At 40.9% G+C, this 21,963-nt stretch overlaps 1 protein-coding gene across 1 annotated transcript in view; it reads right to left on the bottom strand.

The window, feature by feature from the left end:
- Window positions 1-12,322, bottom strand: part of CCBE1 (collagen and calcium binding EGF domains 1) — a 51,477-nt gene extending 39,155 nt beyond the window's left edge. Inside the window, exons 1-2 of the mRNA XM_017890447.1 lie at window positions 12,201-12,322; window positions 1,163-1,215 (exon numbers count right to left, since the gene is read on the bottom strand). Coding sequence (XP_017745936.1) covers window positions 1,163-1,215; window positions 12,201-12,322 — 175 coding nt within the window. The remainder of the gene's footprint in view (window positions 1-1,162; window positions 1,216-12,200) is intronic.
- Window positions 12,323-21,963: the final 9,641 nt, after the last annotated feature.

Genomic DNA, 21,963 nt, shown 5'->3' with positions numbered 1-21,963 from the left:
ATCCTTCCACTGAAAACAGCAATGAATGGGAGGGATTCATCTGCTTCTAACTGATCAAAAATGGTGCTCTATGAGATAATGCAACAGAATTAGCGTGGCTGGGCTCTAGATCTTCTACAGAGATCTGGCTTCTTGGACAAAGGTGAAGAAAACTGTTTCACATTCCCCACCCATCTCACCCCAGCCCTGAACAAGCTTAACCCCATGCCCTTCAAACAAAGTCTTTAGTGCTTTCTGTGTCAGGGCTCTGCCTGGAACCCTGCAGTCCTCTGCTTTCTACTTGTTTAAGTCCTGGGCAGTCTTCCTTGATAACATGGTCTCACTTCTCCCCTCATTTCCAAGACCCTCTTTGACTGCCCTGGGCCTCTGTGTATGTGTCCCCTCTGAACACTTCCTGCTTTGAATGTCTCTATTGCACATATTGCAGTTATTACTAACAATGACAATAGCAGCAATGACAGCAGCCACCATTTATCTTATTACAAGCATGTAATAAGAACCAGCCTATGTTCCAAGTGCTTGACATGTGGCAAAATTCTTAAAACCATCATTTGACCCACATACTAATACTACCCTGTAAGAACCAAGGCTTAGAAAGTAACTTGAACTTGCCCAAGGTCACAGCTATTAGTAGGACATAGAAGCATGATTAAAATCCAGGTCTATCTGATTCTGTCTGCTCCCCATCCTGGCTTCTCAACTTGAATGCATGAAACTTGAGAGCTGGTTCCCTGCCTTACTTTGTATCTGTATCTGAGTGCTGGGTTGAACACTCAGGTAGTGTTTGCTGATGGGCATGTAAAGGGACTTAAAGTTTAGCAGGTGAAAGGCAGGTAAAGAAAGCAGGTGGAGAGGTCAAGGGAGGAGGACTAGTTCTAAATGTGTATAAAATGCTAATTGGGGGATTATAGCCCATTAATCATAAAACCTGAAATGCTATATAAGAATGACTCAATGTGTGCAAACACATCATGTAATGATCAGACACTGGACGTTACATATAACAAAATTGGCATCAGAAAAATTTAATGCCAAAAAATATGCACAGATGGCACAGATAATCGGACACAGATAGCACCTATATTCCTTCAACATCTAAAGTTGATAGACTTTGAGTGATTAGTTGTGAATAAAGTGACACAATCTTTTTTATATTACATACCTTCTGGGATGCATTGTCCAAGAACAAATTTATATCCTTTGCAGCACTTTTTCCTAAGAGACAAACAAATATTTAAAATATAATATTAGGTTAAAAATAAAATTCTTTTCAGTTATTGTTTTTTGAATGAAATAACTCGTGCCCAGGAAACATTGAGGCATAAAGCAAAGTAGGGGCAAAGTATTTTTAAGGCAATCTGGGATTAAAAGAAAAAATATCAATAATACATGATCACATTTTCTAATACCAGGATATTCTTTCTGCTACATAATACATGAAATCAACATTTTGAATCCTATGAAATTAATTAACTCAGACTTCAAGATACTTATATTAAGCAATTAAAGGAGTATAGGACATAAATAGGAAAAGGACCTTTAAGGCCTGGAAAGGACCAGGCCTCTCATTCCACAGGCCAAAGAGATACAACTTGTTTATTATAACAATTAATGAATCATAATAACAATACTTGGCTAATTATAACATAATGATTGTTAATTGTAATATAACAATAATTAGGTAGTCAACTATTAAGGCAGAGACTGGAACCCAAACATTCTGATTCTCATTTGAGTGATTTTTTTAAAAAAACACTTGTACCATATAAGAAAAAAGGTACCTAAATGATCCGAATTTAAAATATAGTGAACAGGTCATTCCTAACATAAATATTCAATACTTACTCCACTTCAACCAAGCTAAGTTAACCAAGTTAACTACCTGCTAGAAGAAAAATATTTACACTCTCTGAATGAATACAGCAAGATGCAGGCTCTCTACAACGTAACATGTACAAATGTGACCCATTCTCAAAGAGAAGACAATCAATGCTGCAATCTCCAAGATAACCCATATGTTGGAATTATTAGACTTTAAAGTAGCTATTTAACTGTGTTCAACTACATAAAGGAAAATATACCTGCAATGAACAAAACAGAAAATGTCAACAGAGAAACTACTAAAAGAACAAAACAGAAATTATAGAACAGACAAACAGATCTGAAATTTTTAAACATGCTGCTGGATGTGCTTAACAGAAGAATGGAGAAATGATGCAGGAAAGAATTTGTGAATTTGAAAATAAATGAAATAAAATAAACAAATGAAATAAATAAGTGAACATTATCCAATCTGAAGGAAAGAGAAAAAAAGACTTAAAAAAAGGAACAGAGACTTGTGGGCTAGTATCAGAGGTCTAAGGTCTGGTACTTGGAGTTCTAGAGGGAGAGGAGACAGTAAATGGAGCAGAAAAATGTATTTGAAAAAACAATGGCTGAAAACTTCCAAAATGTAGTGAAAGAAATACATTTTCAGATTAAAGAAGTTTAGCAAGCCCGAAACGGCTAACTACACACATACACAAAATGCCTACAGATGTCATAGTCACGTTGCGGAAACCTAAAGAGAAAATCCTGAAAGCAGAGAAAAATTACACATGATATACAGGGAAAGGATGATTTTAATAACCACAAACCTCTCATCAGAAAAGCACAGTAATCAGAAGACAGTGATATGACATCCTTTGAGTGCTGAGAAAACAAACTTGTTCAACCCAGAATATCCAGTGAAAATATCCTTCAAGAATGAAGGTGAAATGAAGACATTTCAGATTTAAAAAAACTAAAAATTAATTGCCAGCAGACCTGTGCTAAAGGGAGTTATTCAGGCTAACAGGAGATGACACTAGAGGGAAACGTACAGCTTTAGGAAGGAATGAAGAGCATTATAAATGTAAATATCTGAGTACATATAAAGAATTTTTAAGTTCTGGATACATGTGCAGCACATGCCAGTTACATAGGTATACATGTGCCATGGTGGTTTGCTACACCCATCAACCCGTCATCTAGGTTTTGAGCCCCACGTGCATTAGGTATTTGTCCTAATGCTCTCCCTCCCCTTGCTCCCCATCCCTCAACAGGCCCGAGTGTATAATGTTCCCCTCCCTGTGTCCATGTGTTCTCATTGTTCAACTCCCACTTATGAGTGAGAACATGCGGTGTTTGGTTTTCTGTTCCTGTGTTTGTTTGCTGAGTGATGGTTTCCCCCTTTATCCATGTCCCTGCAAAGGACATGAACTCATTCTTTTTTGTGGCTACATAGTATTCCATGGTGTATGCCAGTTAGAATGGCGATCATTAAAAGTCAGGAAACAACAGATGCTGGAGAGAATGTGGAGAAATAGGAACGCTTTTACACTGTTGGTAGGAGTGTAAATTAGTTCAACCATTGTGGAAGATAGTGTGGCAGTTCCTCAGGGATCTAGAAATACTGTTTGACCCAGCTATCCCATTACTGGGTATACATCCTAAGGATTATAAGTCATTCTACTATAAAGATACATGCACACGTATGTTTATCGCAGCACTATTCACAACAGCAAAGACTTGCTCTTAATTTCTCAAAGCAAAAATAATAACATACATTGTCTTGCAAGGTTTGTAGTTGCATGTAGTTGCAATAAATATGACAACTGTAGGAAAAAATGGCAGATGGTTAAATGGACCTATATGGTTACAAAGTCCCTACATTTTATGTAAAATAGCAAAACGTTGGCATTTCTGCAGCAGCTAATGTTTCCTTTGTCTCATTGTCTCCTGCTCCCATTACTTTCCCCTTTCCTTGCCTTCACCACTTCCATCATCATACACGAGAAGCTGAGAATTAACCACTGTATAGTGGATCTGCAAATCTCAAGAATATACCCCAAGATATTTTGACTATAAAGGTTAAATGACCATTTTGAAGAAGTATTTTTTGGTAACTATTAAAAACATAAGATTCAAGGTTATTCCTACTGCAACATCATTCTCGCTCATTTGTGTTTAGGCATGCTTTCTAGGAAGAGAAACTGAGTTAAACGCAGTCTACCACTGGGAACTGCATGTCACCTACAGCCTGTCATGTCACCTGTGTGAACACACCATTTGCATATCAAGGTAGAGAAAGGAGCACAAACCACTGATTTGGGAAATCAGACATTATCTATGTCTTAAAACAAGTTTCAGTTTTGTCGAATAATCAGAACTTTCACGTAGGTTAGATAAGGTCTTCTAAGAATTTTGACACAATTTTTTTCCATCACATTTTAATAAAAAATAATTTAAGATCATTATTTTCTACTCCTTCAAATTAGTATGATGTGATTATATTACAGGTTGAGTAACCCTCATCTGAAATACCTGGAACCAGAAGTGTTCGGATTTCAGATTATTCGGGAGTTTGGCCTATTTGCAGAACACCAGCTGAGCATCCCCAGTCCAAAAATCTAAAATCTGAAATGTTCAGTGAGCATTTCTTTTGAAAATGTTTCAAAATTTTGGATTAGGGATGCTCAACCTGTATTGGTCAAATCAATTTGCTGCACTACAATTTGGTCTCCCAGGTAAATTACCATTCCTAGGAGAAACTTAAGTAATCTCTTCCTGAAAAAAAATTTATAAAAATTTGATAAAATCCATAATTAGTTTTATGTGGAATTTATGAAAAGTTCATACAATTGTTAAAAGTCAAATTTGGTAACAGAAATTCTGAAGCACTGAAGCATAACTGGGTACAGCAATGCCACTTCATTCTTCTCCCTGTAACATTTCTCGCATGCAATGCAGTGGTGGTAGAGATCTCACTTCAAAAGCATATAAAGTATGCTTTCAATATAAAAACAGTGGCATTTGGGGATGCTATCAAAACAGACTTGAGTGATACAGCTAACGTTCCCCTGCCTGAACTGGAATTCCCAGCACAGATTAATTTGACATTTTATGATAGAAGGAAATCATCCATCCATCCAGTTTACCAATATGAATGATGTGTGGCAGTGTCCAGAGTGCTCTTATTAGACATAATTTTCCAACTTCTCAAACTAAATTATAATTTTACATACCAAGAGAAGCCCATGAAGATATAAATTTATGATGAGGTACCAAAAGTACAGGGTCTACCTTTCTATTCCATGAAACTTAAACTCTGTCTAGTTTTCCATAGTTTAAAAAAGTCCAAGCTCCTAACAACCAGAAGGAAAACTGGCTTGAGTATTCATTAAAATTTTACGGTTATTACTTACTCCATTACTTGAGGCTGTCCTACAGAAAACTATAAGAGGAAGAAAAGTGTACTGGATGATTTGAAACTCCAGTGATTCAGGAGAAAGTTGGATACAAGGGGGAAAACCCCAAGTGTTTTTGATAATCAAATCAAACATCATAGTTAAACATATGGTTTTATTTGTCTGTTTCTATTTTAATGCTGCATTTAAGATATAACCTCTGAGCTGTTTGATGGCATTTTAAAGTTCATGCAAATCAATATGATCCCTTACAATCTCTCTTTCCACATCCAAGATATTAAAGTTGGGCACTGTGACCTTTATGTGCATTTCAAGGGTTTAGTACTGTCCATGCAGTGGAGTGAGAAGCAACCTGTCATTTGCTTTTTCATAAAATCAAATAATGAAATGATTTGATATGCTTTCAAAAGGCTATGGAACTCCATCATGAGAAGATCTGAGTTTCAGGATGGGCATGCATCATTTAAACACCTGCTTAGCTAAGAATTAATTTCCCCTCTGGGTTTTTTAATTGCATAACTGACCTCAGCTCTCTGCTCAAGGGAAGGAGTTGTGACACTGCAGTGCATCCTTCTGTCTTCCCTAGAGTTCCTGAGAATACATTATTTTATATGTTAAACACCCATCAGTCATAAATCACCGTTTAAAATAAATAATGAAATATTCTGAAGTATTAAAAAAATAAACACTGGTTGCACATGTTATACCATTTCAAAGATTACTTACAACATTATTTATGTACAACAAAGTTGAGACGGCCAAAGCGAAATCTTGTTATGAAAGCATGGGCACTTGTTAGATCTAACTACAAACACTGCTGTACGGTTTTTATCTTTAGAAAAACAAACTAAGATGGGGAAAGCTCGTGTGATTCTAGGGAGACAATCATTCTTAATACGTTTCATGTGTGGTAGCTTGGTTTTCCAAATACAAATACTTTTCTTACTTCTTGGCAAGGGGAAGTGATTAGATGGTTGTTACATAGAAAGGGTTTTCATTATTATATCTTGTAATCAAGAAAGTCTGTAGAGTTTTCCTCTGGGTGCCCCTGAGTATAAACACATGTAAAAAAATAATAATAAAAGTCATGCAGGCAGAAATACACCCCTCCAGCCAGGTGTCTGTGAGAGCTTTTGGAAGGAATAACTACACCAAAAAAATGAAGATAACAGAGATTGCATCATCAGACTGTCTGCTGGTCATTAGGTTAGAGACTAGAAAAGAATTTATAAAATAACATCCTATAGTATTAGAAGACTAAAAGTGACCATGGAAGGTCAAGTGAATTAGCTGACAAATATCTGCACCTTGCTGCAATGCAAGGGTGAATTGTTCTATGATTTATTTGGGGTTTTCCTTGCATGGCTGCTTATTCATGCACCAGATAAATCAAATTTTTATTTATTTATTTATTTTTTAAGATAGAGTCTCACTTTGTTGTACAGGCTGGAGTGCAGTGGCATGATCTCGGCTCACTGCAACCTTTGCCTCCCAGGTTTAAGCGATTCTCCTGCCTCAGCATTCTGATTAGCTGGATTACAGGCACCCGCCACCATGTTCAGCTTATTTTTGTGTTTTTGGTAGAGACAGGGTTTCACCATGTTGGCCATGCTGGTCTCGAACTCCTGACCTTGTGGATCTGCCTGCTTCGGCCTCCCAAAGTGCTAGGATGACAGGCATGAGCCACCATGCCTGGCCTGATTTTTTTTTTTTAATGAGAGAGAAAACTGCATTTTTGAGAGTATTTGAGAGTTCTTGGTGTTAAGGTAATATGTAATGAATGGAGCATTGGCTTTGAGGTCAACAAATGTGGGCTATGATTTTGGCTCTGGCATTTACAGAGCTAGGGAGGTGACCTTGGGCTTGCTCCTTAATCTTGCTGAGCTTCAGATTCCTCATGGACAAAACATGAATAAATAGTATCTGCCTTATGCGATTGTTGATAGGATTACAGATAATATAAGAAAGGTACCTAGCACAGGGCCTGGCTTGCAGTTAGAATAGTGGTCTAGCTGCAGTTTTATGAATACAACAAGCAAATGGCAAAAGCAACTCTTCCCAGTTGCTTTCATCTTAGGACTTATCTCTTTTTTTCTACCTCTTATTCAAGGACAGACAAATCTTTTCTTCTAAAAACAAAATAGGGGAAGAAATAGGGAGGAAGAAAAGTAAGGGGAGAAACTTTTGATTTCCAGAGGCTGGAAAAGAAATGTTACATTGCTTTCTTCTTTTATAAATTAGCCCCAAATAATGAAAACCGGAAATAAAAATGCAAGCCCCACACCATATGGATTTAGGAGACTTCTCTAACCCTGAAACACAATGTATGAACACGGCAAAAGGATTGTGCAGGGTGGAATAACTTCAAACCTGGGAGGCTCCAGGGGTAGCTACCGTGGAGAAGCCAGCCAGCCCTCCCTGTGGAACCTCAGCAAGGCTTAGAAACCAGAAGCACCAGCTGTTAAGGAAAGTGGAGACCAGGGTGCAGCAAGATGATCTCCAAGCCTGGTGAGAAGGAAGTCTTCCATCTTTCTCCCCAACCCCAAAGCAAGTAGCCCCTATCCTTTTCCTACTGCAACAAGAAGCAAGAGGTATATTCTTTTGGAAAACTATACCCAAATAAAACAAGGAAACCTCAAACCTACCTATCTATTCATTTATGTGTAAGCTTGTTATTACCAAATCTCAGTGACAATATTAAGAGAATCATAAAAGCATATCCAAGAAACTCCAGACTCTGGGCTACCAAGCCAGAGAGCTGAGCAGAACCTGCCCTCTAGTAGGTAATTCTGGTCAGGCACACAGAAGTCCCAAATGCTTTTAAAGAACCTTTTCAATTTAATATTTCATTCCAAAGCAACGAGCTCCTTCTGATGAAGGCTTCTAAAGACACACTAGATGGTGGCTTCCTCACACTGTCAACTACTCAGGCCTAAATGGAGACTTCCAAGACACAAAAACTAGAGAACCCAATTTGCATAACTTTCATCATTCCAGCCATACTGTGGCATGCCTAAAAAGGGAGTCTGGAAGAGAGTTTTTGCCAGCAAGTACTGAGAACATGATCCCCTGGGGCTAATTTTAAAAGGCTGAGAGTTTAAAAGTGGTCCTGAATTTTTTTGTAAAGTTTTTTAGTATGAGGAATCTTTCGTTTCAATGTTCTTCCTTTGCTGAAATCTCCATTGAGCTTTGCATGACTTTGTGTGAACTACTAGAATTCCTTTTACACTATATCCCCTGAGAATAGAGCTGAATAAAATCACTGGTCTCACATCTGAGCATGCTTGGTTTCAGCCTTTTAGCCAGAAAGACTGCTCCTTCCAGGCAAATGTAAGAGTATCATGGTCGCTACGGCAATCACTAAGAGAAAACTAAAAACAAAATCTCCCTCCACCCACCACCACCAAAACCTGCCTATTTGTTCATCTACATCGTAAGCTTGTTATTACCAAATCTCAGTGGCAGTATTAAGAGAATCACAGAAAGCTTGTTAGGCATAACTTGCTAACATGTACAGTTACTGATGGTCAAGATCAAATGAGAAAAACAGTATAATGGTACCCAAAAAAAAATTAAACATAGAATTACCACATGATCCAGTAACTCCACTAATGGGTATACAGTCAAGAGAACTGAAAGCAGGGACTCAAACAGATATTTGTACACCACTGGTCATAGCAGCATTATTCACAGTAGCCAAAAGGTAGACACATCCCAATGTCCATCAATGAACGGACAAAAAGGTGGTGCATACATACAATGGAATATAGTTCAGCCTTAAAAAGGAAATTCTGATGCATGCTATAACATGGATGAACCTTGAAGACATTATGCTAAGCAAAATAAGCCCAACACAAAAGGAGAAATATGGCATGATTTCACTTATATGAGGTACCTAGAGTATCCAAATTCAAAGAGACTGGAAAAATGGAAGGGTGGTTGCCAGGGACTGTAAAGATGGAGTTAGTAGGAAGTTACTGGGTAATGGATACAGAGTTTCAGTTTGGGAAGATGAAAAATTCTGGAGACGGATGGGGGTGATGGATGCAGAACAATGTGAAAGTATTTAATGCCCCTGAATTTTACACTTAAAAGTGGTTAAAATGGTAAAATTTACATGTTATTTTTGCCACACACACGTACACGCAACAATCAAGTGAAGAAGTAATACAGTTGAAGTCATTCCTCTAATCATTAAAACCCTGGTCATGGTATCATCTGGGCTTTAGCTGCTCAAATTGCAGAAAAGTAAAAAGTATATGTGGGAGGGTTATTAAACGGGGCTAAGGTAACAACCAGAAGGTACTCATTCCAACAGGGCGCAAGTGATGATTTTTTCATAAATTAATCAAATACTTCCTCAAAAAACAGAAGACCTGGAAGTCTGGGCCCTGGGCCTTGGTAATGTACTTCCCAGGTGTGAATCTGGGCTCTGCTGCTTTCCAGCTTCAGTCCTTAGATAACTGACTTTAAGTTCTTCTAACTCAACTTCCTCATCTGTAAACTGGGATAGTAACACTATTCACCCCACAAGCTTGGGGTGAGGGTTACAGGAGTTTAAAGGCATCCAGAGCTTGGTAAGCGCTGGCATGCATCAAGCCTAACAGCAAATGTAAAAAGACATCTGCTGTTTTTCCTGCTGTGTCTCCCACACAGAGCCCACCTGAAGGACACTGAGCGCTGCAGGCAGGGACATCAGGATGCGAGGAACCCCTGCTACAGTCTAACTCCCACAGGCCTGGCTTGAAGTGAAAAGTTGCCAGTCCTCAGTGACAGTAAAACAGGGACCAGGGTCTCAACCATATGTTTCCATGTTCACTCCTGTTCAAAGATATAATAATTTTACTGGCTAGAAAGAGAAGTGAAACCTCTTAGGCTGCTGAAGCATTTGACTTCCTATGATCAATGTGATATCCATCTCAATGATTAAAGACATATGATTGGTTCTCTGTTTACTGAAAGCAGGCCCAGAACTTATAGGTGTCAACAGCAGCGCACACTACAAGGCTGAGAACATGTGTGCTGGTTCTGACAGTCCTCTCTATCTCCCTGGCATATCAGTGTGCTTCAGACCCACAGGGTCAATGTCCTCAGCAGACACAGACACTCAGATGGCCAGAGTCTCAAAGTGCTTTGGAGACAAGAACCCTGGAATGATTAACTTTCTTTTCTTTCTTTTTTCCTTTTTTTTTTTTTTTTTTTTGAGATGGACTCTCGCTCTGTCACCCATGCTGGTGTGCAGTGGTGCAGCTGCAGCTCACTGCAACCTTTGCCTCCTGGGTTCAAGCGATTCTCCTGCCTCAGCCTCCCAAGTAGCTGAGATTACTGCATGTGCCACCATGCCCAGCTAATTTTGTATTTTTAGTAAAGACGGAGTTTTGCCATATTGGCCAGGCTGGTCTCGAACTCCTGACATCAAGTGATCTCTACACCTCAGTTTCCCAAAGGGCTGGGATTACAGACGTGAGCCACTGTGCCCGGCCCTGATTAACTTTCTCTTGGCAATCAAGTCTTTGAACCCAGTCTTCCATCTTTATCTCCCTAAATGAGTTTTCTACCTTGTCTACCCTCATTATCTTGCTTGCTGGCTGCCTTTTCCTTAGTTCAAATGAGAAGCAGATCATCACCGAAAATAAGGAAAAAATGTAACAAATTTAAAAAGGTAGGCTTGATATTACCTTTGCAAAAAATAAAAAGCGATTATATTGTATATGGATATACTTATATACATGTAAGTAGTGAGATTTTTTTTTTTGAGATGGAGTTTCCTTTTGTCACCCAGGCTGGAGTGCAGTGGCATGATCTCGGCTCACTACAGCCTCCACTTCCCAGGTTCAAGTGATTCTTCTGCCCTATCCTCCCAAGTAGCTGGGACTATAAGCGCTGCCACCACGCCCAGCTAATTTTTGTATTTTTAGTAGAGACGGGGTTTTGCCATGTTGGGCAGGCTGGTCTCGAACTGCTGACCTCAGGTGATCTGCCTGTCTCGGCCTCCCAAAGTGCTCGGATTACAAGCGTGAGCCACCGCGCCCAGCTGAGATACTTATTTTTACATAACAAAATAAAGGCTAGTTTGGAGATTCACCAAGGTATTCACAAATGGTTCTCTTCATGCAGGTGCGATAAAAGATATTCCCCATATTTTTTGCATATTTTCTGAATTTTCTATAACGAGCATGAATTGATTTTGTAAGAAAAAATAAAGGAAATAATAAAATAATCATTATTTTTCAAAGTCTTTTGGTATATTTCCAATGCCAGGCTTGGCAATGGCTTCAGAAACTTCTGGTTTTGAAACTGGGTAAGGAATGATGTTCATGAATGCATGTTTGGCACGACTATATACAGGCATGTCTGCCCCAATCATGATTCACTTCGCCAACCCAAAACAGCAACATTTTAAACAAAGTCATTGTTGTGACCAGCTACGTTTCAACCGAATGGCTTTTGACCAGGTCACCTGGAGCCAACATATGGTAACCATTAAGAAACTGCTTTAGGAAACCATAGTATCATTTAGTAAGATATTCATTATTACTTTTTTCACCTAAAATAACTGGCTTACTAGAGGTTTACTTTACATAAGATTTTAATGGAACAACTTTCTCCTTTGTAAGACATGTTTGAACCAACAAATCTCTGCTCTCATTTATTTCCACGGTGACTAATTTTTGGAAGCACTGATGGTTGTGAATCTTACTCTGGGGGTCATCGTCCGGAGACAGCACATGAGAGACTACTCCTTGGCAGCAATGTGGTTCACTGCAAACAGTAACAATTGTGGGATCCAACACCCAAAGACCTAGGCTTTTATTTATTTTGACTTTATCCTTAGCTCTCTGAGCATTTTAGGAATACCCGAATAACTGTTAATAATGCTACAATGGCATTTATCAAGCAAATCATATCTTCAAGCATTGCATTATATACGATAAACTGACCAATATAACAAAAATTGTCCACCATGGTTACCAAGCATCCTGGAAAGTTTCTGAGCTGCCCCCTTGACACCTCGCTCTCTCACACTGTAAATTTTCTCTGCAAGTCTGCCATTGCTCCTCTACCTTTTTCCCTTCCTCGAAGGGTGGATCCATTCATAGGATTTATACCCTCACCTTTCTGTTCACGGCTCTCTCCTAAGCTGCAAATGTGGGCATTTTAGTTGCCTTCATTTTTCTTGCCTATATTTTCTAAGTTTTTAAAATAATTATTACATTATTATTTTTGGAATGAGAAAATATTATATTTTGAAACTAATAGAAAAAAAATGGCCAGGCATGGTGGCTCATGCTGGGAATCCCAGCATTTTGGGAGGCCAAGGTGGGCCAATCGCATGAGCTCAGGAGCTCAAGACCTGCCTGGGCAACATGGTGAAATCCCATCTCTACCAAAAATACAAAAATTAGCTGGGTGTGGTGGAGTGTGCCTGTAGTCCCAGCTACTCGGGAGGCTGAGGCAGGAGAATCACTTGAGCCCAGGAGGCAGAGGTTGCAGCTGAGCCGACATTGCACCCCTGGACTCCAACCTGAGCAGCACCGTGAGACTCTGTCTCAAAAAAAAAAAAAAAAAAAAAAAAAAAAGTCTCATGGTCTATTCCCCTGCTAAGGTGGAACAGAAAAGCATTCTGGTGGGCGCTTTGGGAGGCCAAGGTGGGTGGATTGCCTGAGCTCAGGAGTTCGAGACCAGCCTGGGCAACACGGTGAAACCCTGTCTCTACTAAAATACAAAAAATTAGCTGGGTATGGTGGCAAGCACCTGTAATCTCAGCTACTCAGGAGGCTGAGGCAGTAGAATCATTAGAACCTGGAAGGTGGAGGTTGCAGTGAGCCAAGATTGTGCCACTGCACTCCAGCCTGGGCAACAGAGCGAGACTGTGTAAAAAAAAAAAAGTCTCATGGTCTATTCCCCTGCTAAGGTGGAACAGAAAAGCATTCTGGTGGGCGCTTTGGGAGGCCAAGGTGGGTGGATTGCCTGAGCTCAGGAGTTCGAGACCAGCCTGGGCAACACGGTGAAACCCTGTCTCTACTAAAATACAAAAAATTAGCTGGGTATGGTGGCAAGCACCTGTAATCTCAGCTACTCAGGAGGCTGAGGCAGTAGAATCATTAGAACCTGGAAGGTGGAGGTTGCAGTGAGCCAAGATTGTGCCACTGCAGGCCACCCGGGGAAAAGGGCGAAACTGTTTTCAAAAAAAAAAAAAAAAAGAGAAAAAAAAAAAGAAAAGCATTCTTGGTGTAGCCAGAGGTCTATGGCAAGTAATCCACATGCATATTTTAAAATATTGCCTTCTATTTTTTTCCCCTCTGGTAGAAGCCCCAAATTACCTACAACAGCTGCGTTTTCAGGTCACTAGTGTGACAGCCGTTTTCCCATATCTGCTATTCCCTTTTTCCTATGGTAACCGAAATCCAAATTACAGCTGGGCACGTAACCACCCAGAATTAAGGTAACGTCTCCCAGCCTCTCGTCCCACAAGGTATGGTCTTATGGATTAGATTGACCAACAGGATGTGAGTGACAGATGGTCTGCAACTTCCAGGCAGTGCCCTTAAACAGAAGGGACACATGCCCTCCCCTCCTTCCCCTTCATGAGTGGGAATGTGATTGTGGAGGCAATGAGCCATCTTGGACAATGTAAGGTTAATGCCCTAGTGATGTGGATCAATACACAAGGAACCTGTGTACATGACAGCACTTGGTTGTGCATAAGAGAAAAATATTTCCATCTTATTTAAGCTATTCTTTTTGGTTTCAATTACAGAAGCCAAACACACATCCAAAGCCAAAATGACAGAAGGAAATGGACCCATGGAAGAAAGGCCACTGAAATGCAGAGTCAGTGTACCTAAAGAGGACCAGACAAGATGTGGCCTTTATTTTGCCCCAGGAACAACTGTGCATGGAGCCCTTGAGTCTTACAGAATGCTGACTCTTGAAGTGTAAATGTCAAGAACCTTCCTTGTAAATTATCCATTGTGAAAGGAGGCTCTGCTTTCACAGGGCTCTGATCCTTCCTCCCAGCACACTGTGGGCAGTTGCACTGGCCCTCGGCCCCTTTCTGCTGCAGTTCACTGTGTAAATGTGGCGTTTCCAGGGAGAGAGATCAGTACAGGAATCTGTAAATACAATGTGCTGATGTCAAGTTTTGTCCGCAGGTGAGTCACTTGGGAATTGAATGGGACAGTCTTAAAGGAGAGAGTTTTACTTGTAATGACTTTGAGAAGACACAAAGGAAACTGATCTGAGATAGTCTTTCTTAGGTTAATTAATCATGATGTGACAGATCCCATTCCTCACATGCATAAAATCCTCAAGGACAATGAAATACAACGGACATTAATTCAGGCCTAAGTCACTGGAAGGAGAAATTCATATAACACCAAAAGTAAGATTTCTACTTTAAATCATTTACAGATGAGAGGAGGAACCTTCTATTTGTTTTAAATTCTGAACTTCACAGTGACCTAATATCACAGTAAAAATTTCTATTCTGATCAGTTAAAAACTGGAAATACTAAGTTTGACTTAAACGAGAACTTACTGTATACCCAGATAAGCATTTTCCAACTTTTTTTTTTTTTAAAACAGGTGAGAAGCTGGAGCACAGAGCACTTCAGTTGTTAAAATTAGTAGCAAAGTCAGGACATGAGCCCAGGCTGCTGGACTCCAGAGCCCACCTCTTCCCTGAAGCGCGTGTTGCACAGGAGACATAGATTAGTAAGATTTACATTTGGTAAACAAGCAATGTGGGAAAAACAGATATGCTTAGTGGTATGGTTTGACTGTGTCCCCACCCAAATCTCATCTCGAATTGTATCTCCCACAATTCCCATGTCATAGGAGGAACCCGGTAAGAGGTAACTGAATCATGCGGGTAGGTCTTTCCCATGCTGTTCTTGTAATAGTGAATACATCCCATGAGATCTGATAATTTTTTAAAAAACAGGATTCTCCCTGTACAAACTCTCTCTGCCTGCCGCCATCCATGTAAGACTTGATTTGTTCCTCCTTGCCTTCTACCATGATTGTGAGGCCTCCCCAGTCATGTGGAACTGTAAGTCCATCAAACCTCTTTCTCCCCAGTCTCAGGAAGCAGGATGAAAATGGATTAACACACCTGGCTAGGGATACACAAGACAGAGCAATACAAGCTTCATAACAGAAGTGTAATGTGTCCTCTCAGTACGGAGGATAAACTCAATTTCAGGAGCCAGGGAAATACTTAGCTTAGAGTTGCCTCTGCCCCAGAAAGATATACATAAGGGGCACCCATCCTCATTCACTACCAGCCCTGCCCCTCCAGCGTGGCCCAAATCCATTTTCTCTGTTGTGCAAGCTCAGCTTTCCTCTGGGCAATAATTTTCTCCATCCTTGGTTCAGATGATCCTTAGACAACCTTAGGATGTCTCTCCCCAACCTGAACCTAATTTAGTCTGTAGGGCATAACAGGCTGGAAATAAAAGACTACAGACAGAGTGGTTAAAAAAGCTATTAAAATATTTCAGCCTAGAGATAAGAGCATCTAAAACGGAGTGGAGAGTTGAAAAGTGAGGACAGATTTTTTTTTTTTTAATATTGGGGTCAAAATCTGTAAGATTTCCTAACACACTGAATACAGAGAATAAGAAAATCAGGGAAGTCCAAGACTAGAGATTTATTCTTGTAGAGCTGCCTGGGGGATGAGTTTGCCATGAATGAAAACGAGTTAAATCAGACTACAAGTTAAATCAGAAGAGAGATAATTACAGAAGATTTTTACAGCACAGATTTGGGGATGACTAGAAGGTATTACATTCAGTTTGAACATGCTGCTTAATATGTTTTAGGCTATAGGCAGCTCAAGGGCAAGGCAGGGCATGGAGCTCTAGTGACGACCTACAGCATGGCAGATGAAGCCAACAGTGGATAAATGTACCCAGGGAGGGGCCGGGTGCTGTGGCTCACACCTGTAATCCTAGCACTTTGGGAAGCCGAGGCAGGAGGATCACTTGAGGCCAGGAGTTTGAGACCAGCCTGGCCAATATGGTGAAACGCCATCTCTACTAAAAATACAAAAATTAGCCAAGCATATTGTCCCAGTTACTTGTGGGGCTGAGGCAGGATAATCGCTTGAACCTGGAAGGCGAAGGTTGCAGTGAGCCCGAGATCACACCACTGCACTCCAGCCTGGGCAACAGAGCAAGATCTATCTTAAACAACAACAACAACAACAAAAAAAAAAAAAGCATGCACCCACGGAGGGCATGGGCCAAGGACATGGCTGGGGAGATGTCCGCCTGGCCTAACTGGGCACAGTAAAGAAACCAGAGAGTTAAAAAGGGAAGAGCTAATGAGGGAAGTGATGTCAAGGATACCAACAAACTTCTATCTGAGCCTGAACAAATCACTTTCCTATTTGGGCCTCTGTTTCCTGCTCTGGGGGAAAACATGGCCCTGGACTTGACTGTTAAGGTCTCCTCTTGCTCAAGAATTCTCTGGCTCCGAATAATTATCCAAACCAATTATCCAAATTACATAAACGATGATTAATCATGTTAATCATGGTTATGTAATTCTTATGTAAAAGTGTGAAATGTTCCTTGAATGGCTATTTTTTTTTTTTTTTTTTTACAGAAAAATAAGTACAGGTCAAAAAAAGTACATGCTCCATCCTCAGGGTAAAAAAGAAACATGAGCTAGAAGGAATCACTTTAAGAAACTTGTCTTGGTCATTCCACACATTGGTATATGTGAGTGGCTATGACTTGAAAGTGTTTTTGCAAACGTGGGAGAGGAAGACGACCCTCTGGTGTGCCTTTAGATGTGGCGTGCACAGTAAGTTCTCTATGACAGCCCAAGACATGCAAGGGGGCACTGCAGCTGCCCTGGCTCTTCAGGCACCTGCCGCTCTCGGGTAACGACCTCTGGACAAATCTACACAAGTGGTGGTTCTCAAGGAGTAGATCACACGTTGGTCAACACATGGCTAAACTGAATTAGGATTTCCAAGGCCCAGGAAAAGATGTTGCTGCTGTAGGGCGTACTCTTTTAAAACAGCTTAGGCTCCTTGATAGTGGAAGCATTGTTTAATTAAAAGAGAGAAACTACCTCATCTCTGTATTGAGTCCTATGGAGTTTGCAATTTATCATAATTTTTTTCCTTTTTGCAAAGTTTAAGAGATAGTGCCTTGGAGTCTTTTTTTTTTTTTTTTTTGAGATGGAGTCTGGCTCTGTTGCCCAGGCTGGAGTGCAGTGGCCGGATCTCAGCTCACTGCAAGCTCCGCCTCCCGGGTTCCCGCCATTCTCCTGCCTCAGCCTCCCGAGTAGCTGGGACTACAGGTGCCCGCCACCTCGCCCGGCTAGTTTTTTGTATTTTTTAGTAGAGACGGGGTTTCACCATATTAGCCAGGATGGTCTCGATCTCCTGATCTCGTGATCCGCCCGTCTCGGCCTCCCAAAGTGCTGGGATTACAGGCTTGAGCCACTGCGCCCGGCCTGTGCCTTGGAGTCTTAAGACTGATCCCTGACAACAATTACAGCTTCAGTTTCTGTGATAAGGGTGGCTCTGCAGAGAATATCTTATGGGTTACAGGAGAATATACAGATGTCTACCATTGTACATCCACACTCTGTCTCCTCTCATTGACCATGAACCCCTGGAGGGCAGGGGTTGAGTCTCGGCTATCTTGAGCACTTAGCCCAATGTCTGAAAAATCACAGATGCTCAATATAATTTCCCTCAAGTTGGCTAGGATTCTCTCCTTGGGAAGAACCTATCCAAGATATTATTTATAAAAATAAGGGTCATGGTTTTCTCTTTTTATCTTCTCCAGTCTCTCATTCTTCCTGCCTGTCTCCTTTTCTGTATTACAGGGTAAAGGAGGAATTAGGGATTGATAGGAGCAAAGGACAGACTCAAAACAGTGCCTGGCATGTGGTGTAACCTCAGTCATGTTTCTTGTATAAAATAGTGACAGATCCATCACCTTTACCATCTTCTGCCTCCTGGGACTGAAAATATTCAACTTTATTTGGAGTAAATACCATTCACTCTGCTGTTTGTGATGAAGAACTGGGAGACTCAGGCAGTCCAGGCAAGTGGTCCAAGATCCAGAATCCAGGGGCTGCTAGGCAATGCAGCCACCTTGTCTGGCTAAGCAGCCGACCTAGTACATTCATTTTGTATCCCTGTTGAGTGGTCACATAGGCCTCTATGTTCAAGAGGCCTGACTGACTCAGAATCATTAACAAGTATAAAATGTGGAGATGTCACATGGTATGGTGGTTATAGGTAGCTGTTTTAAAGACAGGCAGAACTGAGTTTAGCACTTCATTCCACCATTTACTCATTTTGATGAATTGATGTAAGTTATATATGAGCTTACATCTCAGGTTTTTCTTCGGCAAAATGGTATCTCAATACGTACCTTGTGGAGTTATTTTGAACATTAAATGAGATATGTAAAGTACCTAGTATAGCACCTACTATACAGTACATGTCCACTGAAGAGTAGTAATAGTGGCTATTATTATCATCTCCTGTCTTCTCTCAATACAGGAGTTTAAGTATATATTAAATGAATGTTTATAATAGTTACGATGAAGCTCTGTGAAATACTGGGATGCCTAAAGATCAAACAGAATCAACAAGTCATAACTGAATGCTGACCCTGAGCAACTCACTGATAGATGCCGTGGGGAAGTACGAACAGTTATAAGATAAGAAGAACTCATGGTATCACTGAGCACATATCGTACTGCATAATACACTGAGCACAGAACATAAGTATCTAACAACATCATGGCCTTTACAAAGAAAATACCCAAGACATCAAAAAGCACTCAGCCCATCAAAAATTACCAAAGAATAGAGCAAGGCCAGCCCGGCCTGGTCTGAGGCTTCTTTGCACAGTGTGATTTGGATTTCACAGAATAGATAAGGCCACTTAGGGCAGAGAGAAGGCCCATAAAAAAGCATGCAGAGGCGCTGGTTATCTTGGCCTAGGGCCACGGTACTATTTGATCTTTTATGTTATGTGGTGACAGACACCAGTGCTTTATTAATTAGAGCCTCCAACTGCCCAGGTACCCCTCGAACCAGAGGTGTCCGTCGCTTCCTGTGGTCCACAGGCCCTTCCTAAGGAAAACTGCTCAGCCCGCAGTCCTCCTGATGGGGTCGCTGGGATGGTCTGACTTTGTACCATGAGGCAACGCTCCTGCCCCTCCAGGTTAAAAAGACAGAGACGCGTATCTCCCAGCCAACCCAGCCACCTCTCCCCGGACAAATTCACGTGCCAGACCAATTACAAATCCTGTCCAGGGCTCTAAACCAACATGAACCCCATGGATCATGCTGGCTGGCTGGTCGTTAAGATAGGGTCTGGAGAGACCAGAGTGAGCTGACAACGCGAGTGAGAAGAGGACATCAGCACTGGTGATTCTCCCCAGAGGACACGCTATGAGGGAGGTACCACATCTAGGACGGCTTCATTTTCTGCCAGCTGTTCATGTTCTAACTCCAGGTATCTCAATTACCGCTTCCTTCACTGTATAGATTCATGTGGCATTTCTGTTCTTTGTAACCAAGATCTTTTTTTTTTTGTCCAGTTATACTGGTGACAAAAGATACAGTTTTGATACAATTGCATTAATTTGATAAATAATACCATTTGATAAACTGATACAATTTGATACAATTTTGAGAAATAATAATAATAGTAGAAAGGGCTTTGATTTAGGTGTTAATCGAGTTTCCGTGAGTGTGTTTTATCAAAAGCTCAAATTTTTGTTTCACAGACGGAAGTCCTTCATACATGGTTCAAATGTAAACGTTTTTATTACCCTGTAGATACAGTCCATACCATATTGAGACTTGCATTCTAACAGTAACAGTTGAATGTCTATGCATTTTATGGAATTAGTGAATTGTTTACTGGTAACCTTAAAGAGTTGGAGCCTGAGTTTAAGCAACAAGAAACCATCTGTACCGACAGAGCAAAGCAAGCAAGAGTAAGAAAATATTTCATAAACATGAGCTTGCTCTAAATAACAGAAGTTTTAGTGTTGTGGGCAACATTAGTGCATAATTCATTTTCAGTGCCTTGTTGCTTTCTGTCTGGCTGGCTTTTTCTGAGGTCTGTGCCCAGCCAAAAAAAGAGAAATCCATTTGTGGGTTCCATGAGAGAGAAGTGATAAGATTGATAAATAGATGCACTTCTATTTCATGGGGTTGGCCATTCCTTTCAGTTATATTATTAACTGACCCACCACCCTCAGATCTTTGAAATGCTTTTTAATCTGATCTCCTGATAAACCCTAAGGCCAAGTGGCTCTTGGAATTTGGAGAGAACAGTTTTTCCTTCCTATCCCGATTATGGCATTTAAGATAAAGAGCAAATAGTGCCATGTGATTAAATGACATATGTAACCTTGAAAACTTGCCATAGTGGTTTCAGTGTCATTTACTCATACCTAAGCACTGCTAGAAAGTCCAGTGATAAAGGATTCCTTCATTTAATTCTAGGGAACAGTCAAGCAAGAGTGCACAGAAGAAATGGACACCATAAGAAGATACCATTATGTTAGCAGATTGACTGTAAAAAGGATGGCTTTCAACTAAGAGGAGCAACATTTTGATGGAATTTCAGGCACTATAACAAGGTGAAGAATCCCAGTATTGTGGTGGGAGTGACACTTTTGTGGTGGGAGTGATGCTTTTGTGGTGAGGGAAAGGAGGTAGGGGTGCTTTCTGAAGTCCAATAAATGACACTAGGTGTATTAGTCTGTTTTCACACTGCTCATAGAGACACACCTGAGACTAAGTAATTTATTCAGGAAAAAGGTTTAATGGACTCACAGTTCCACATGGCTCAGGAGGTCTCACAATCATGGCAGAAGGCAAGGAGGAGCAAGTCATGTCTTACACGGACAGCAACAGGCAAAGAGAGAGAAAGCTTGTGCAGGGAAACTCCCCCTTATAAAACCATCAGATCTTGTGAGACTTATTCACTATCAAGTGAACAGTATGGGAAAGAACTGCCCTCATGATTCAATTACCTCCCACCGGGTTCCTTCCACAACACATGGAAATTCAAGATGAGATTTGGGTGCAGACACAGCCAAATCATATCACTAGGTAAGTACTATCTTCTCCAGACACAACAGTGGCCTGCTGGACCTCAGGTACCACTTTGACACTGGGCAGACTTTGAGATCTCTCCAGGGCCTAAAGCCTGTTTGTGTATGGTGGTGGGAGTCCTGCTGTGAACAAGAAGGGTCTTCCAAAGGAGCCAGCTGCAGTAGAAGCTTCCCTTTTAGGCCAGTATCTTCCTAGGGATTGGAGTTCAGGGGGCTCTGGACAACCGTGGAGAAAGCTGTCGGGGAGTATATATTATATAATCGCGGTCCACTTCTAGAAGGCCCAGTTCCACAATGTAGGGCTTAGTCCTTCAGCAGGGGCTGCCTGAGTCTAAAGATAAGTCCCAGAAGAAGGTAGCAAGACTATCCCGAGGACCTCTTAGGCCACCCACAGGTCCAAAGATATCTCACTGGTGCTGGCCAGAGCATGGTTCTACTCTGTGGTTGTGTTGATATATGCTGATCAGCCAGACACAAAGCAGGATGCTTTCCCACACATCCCAGACGACTGGTTTCCCACCCTGGGACTCAGGTCTGGGAGACCTCTATTAATAAAACTCTTCATGATCCTTTCTCTATTTGCACTGCTATAGAAAAGTTGACCCTCAAAGCAGTGGGA

Source organism: Rhinopithecus bieti, unplaced genomic scaffold (assembly GCF_001698545.2).
Source record: "Rhinopithecus bieti isolate Rb0 unplaced genomic scaffold, ASM169854v2 scaffold_17861, whole genome shotgun sequence".
Classification (NCBI taxonomy): Eukaryota; Metazoa; Chordata; class Mammalia; order Primates; family Cercopithecidae; genus Rhinopithecus; species Rhinopithecus bieti.
This window is presented reverse-complemented; position numbering and strand designations above follow the sequence as displayed.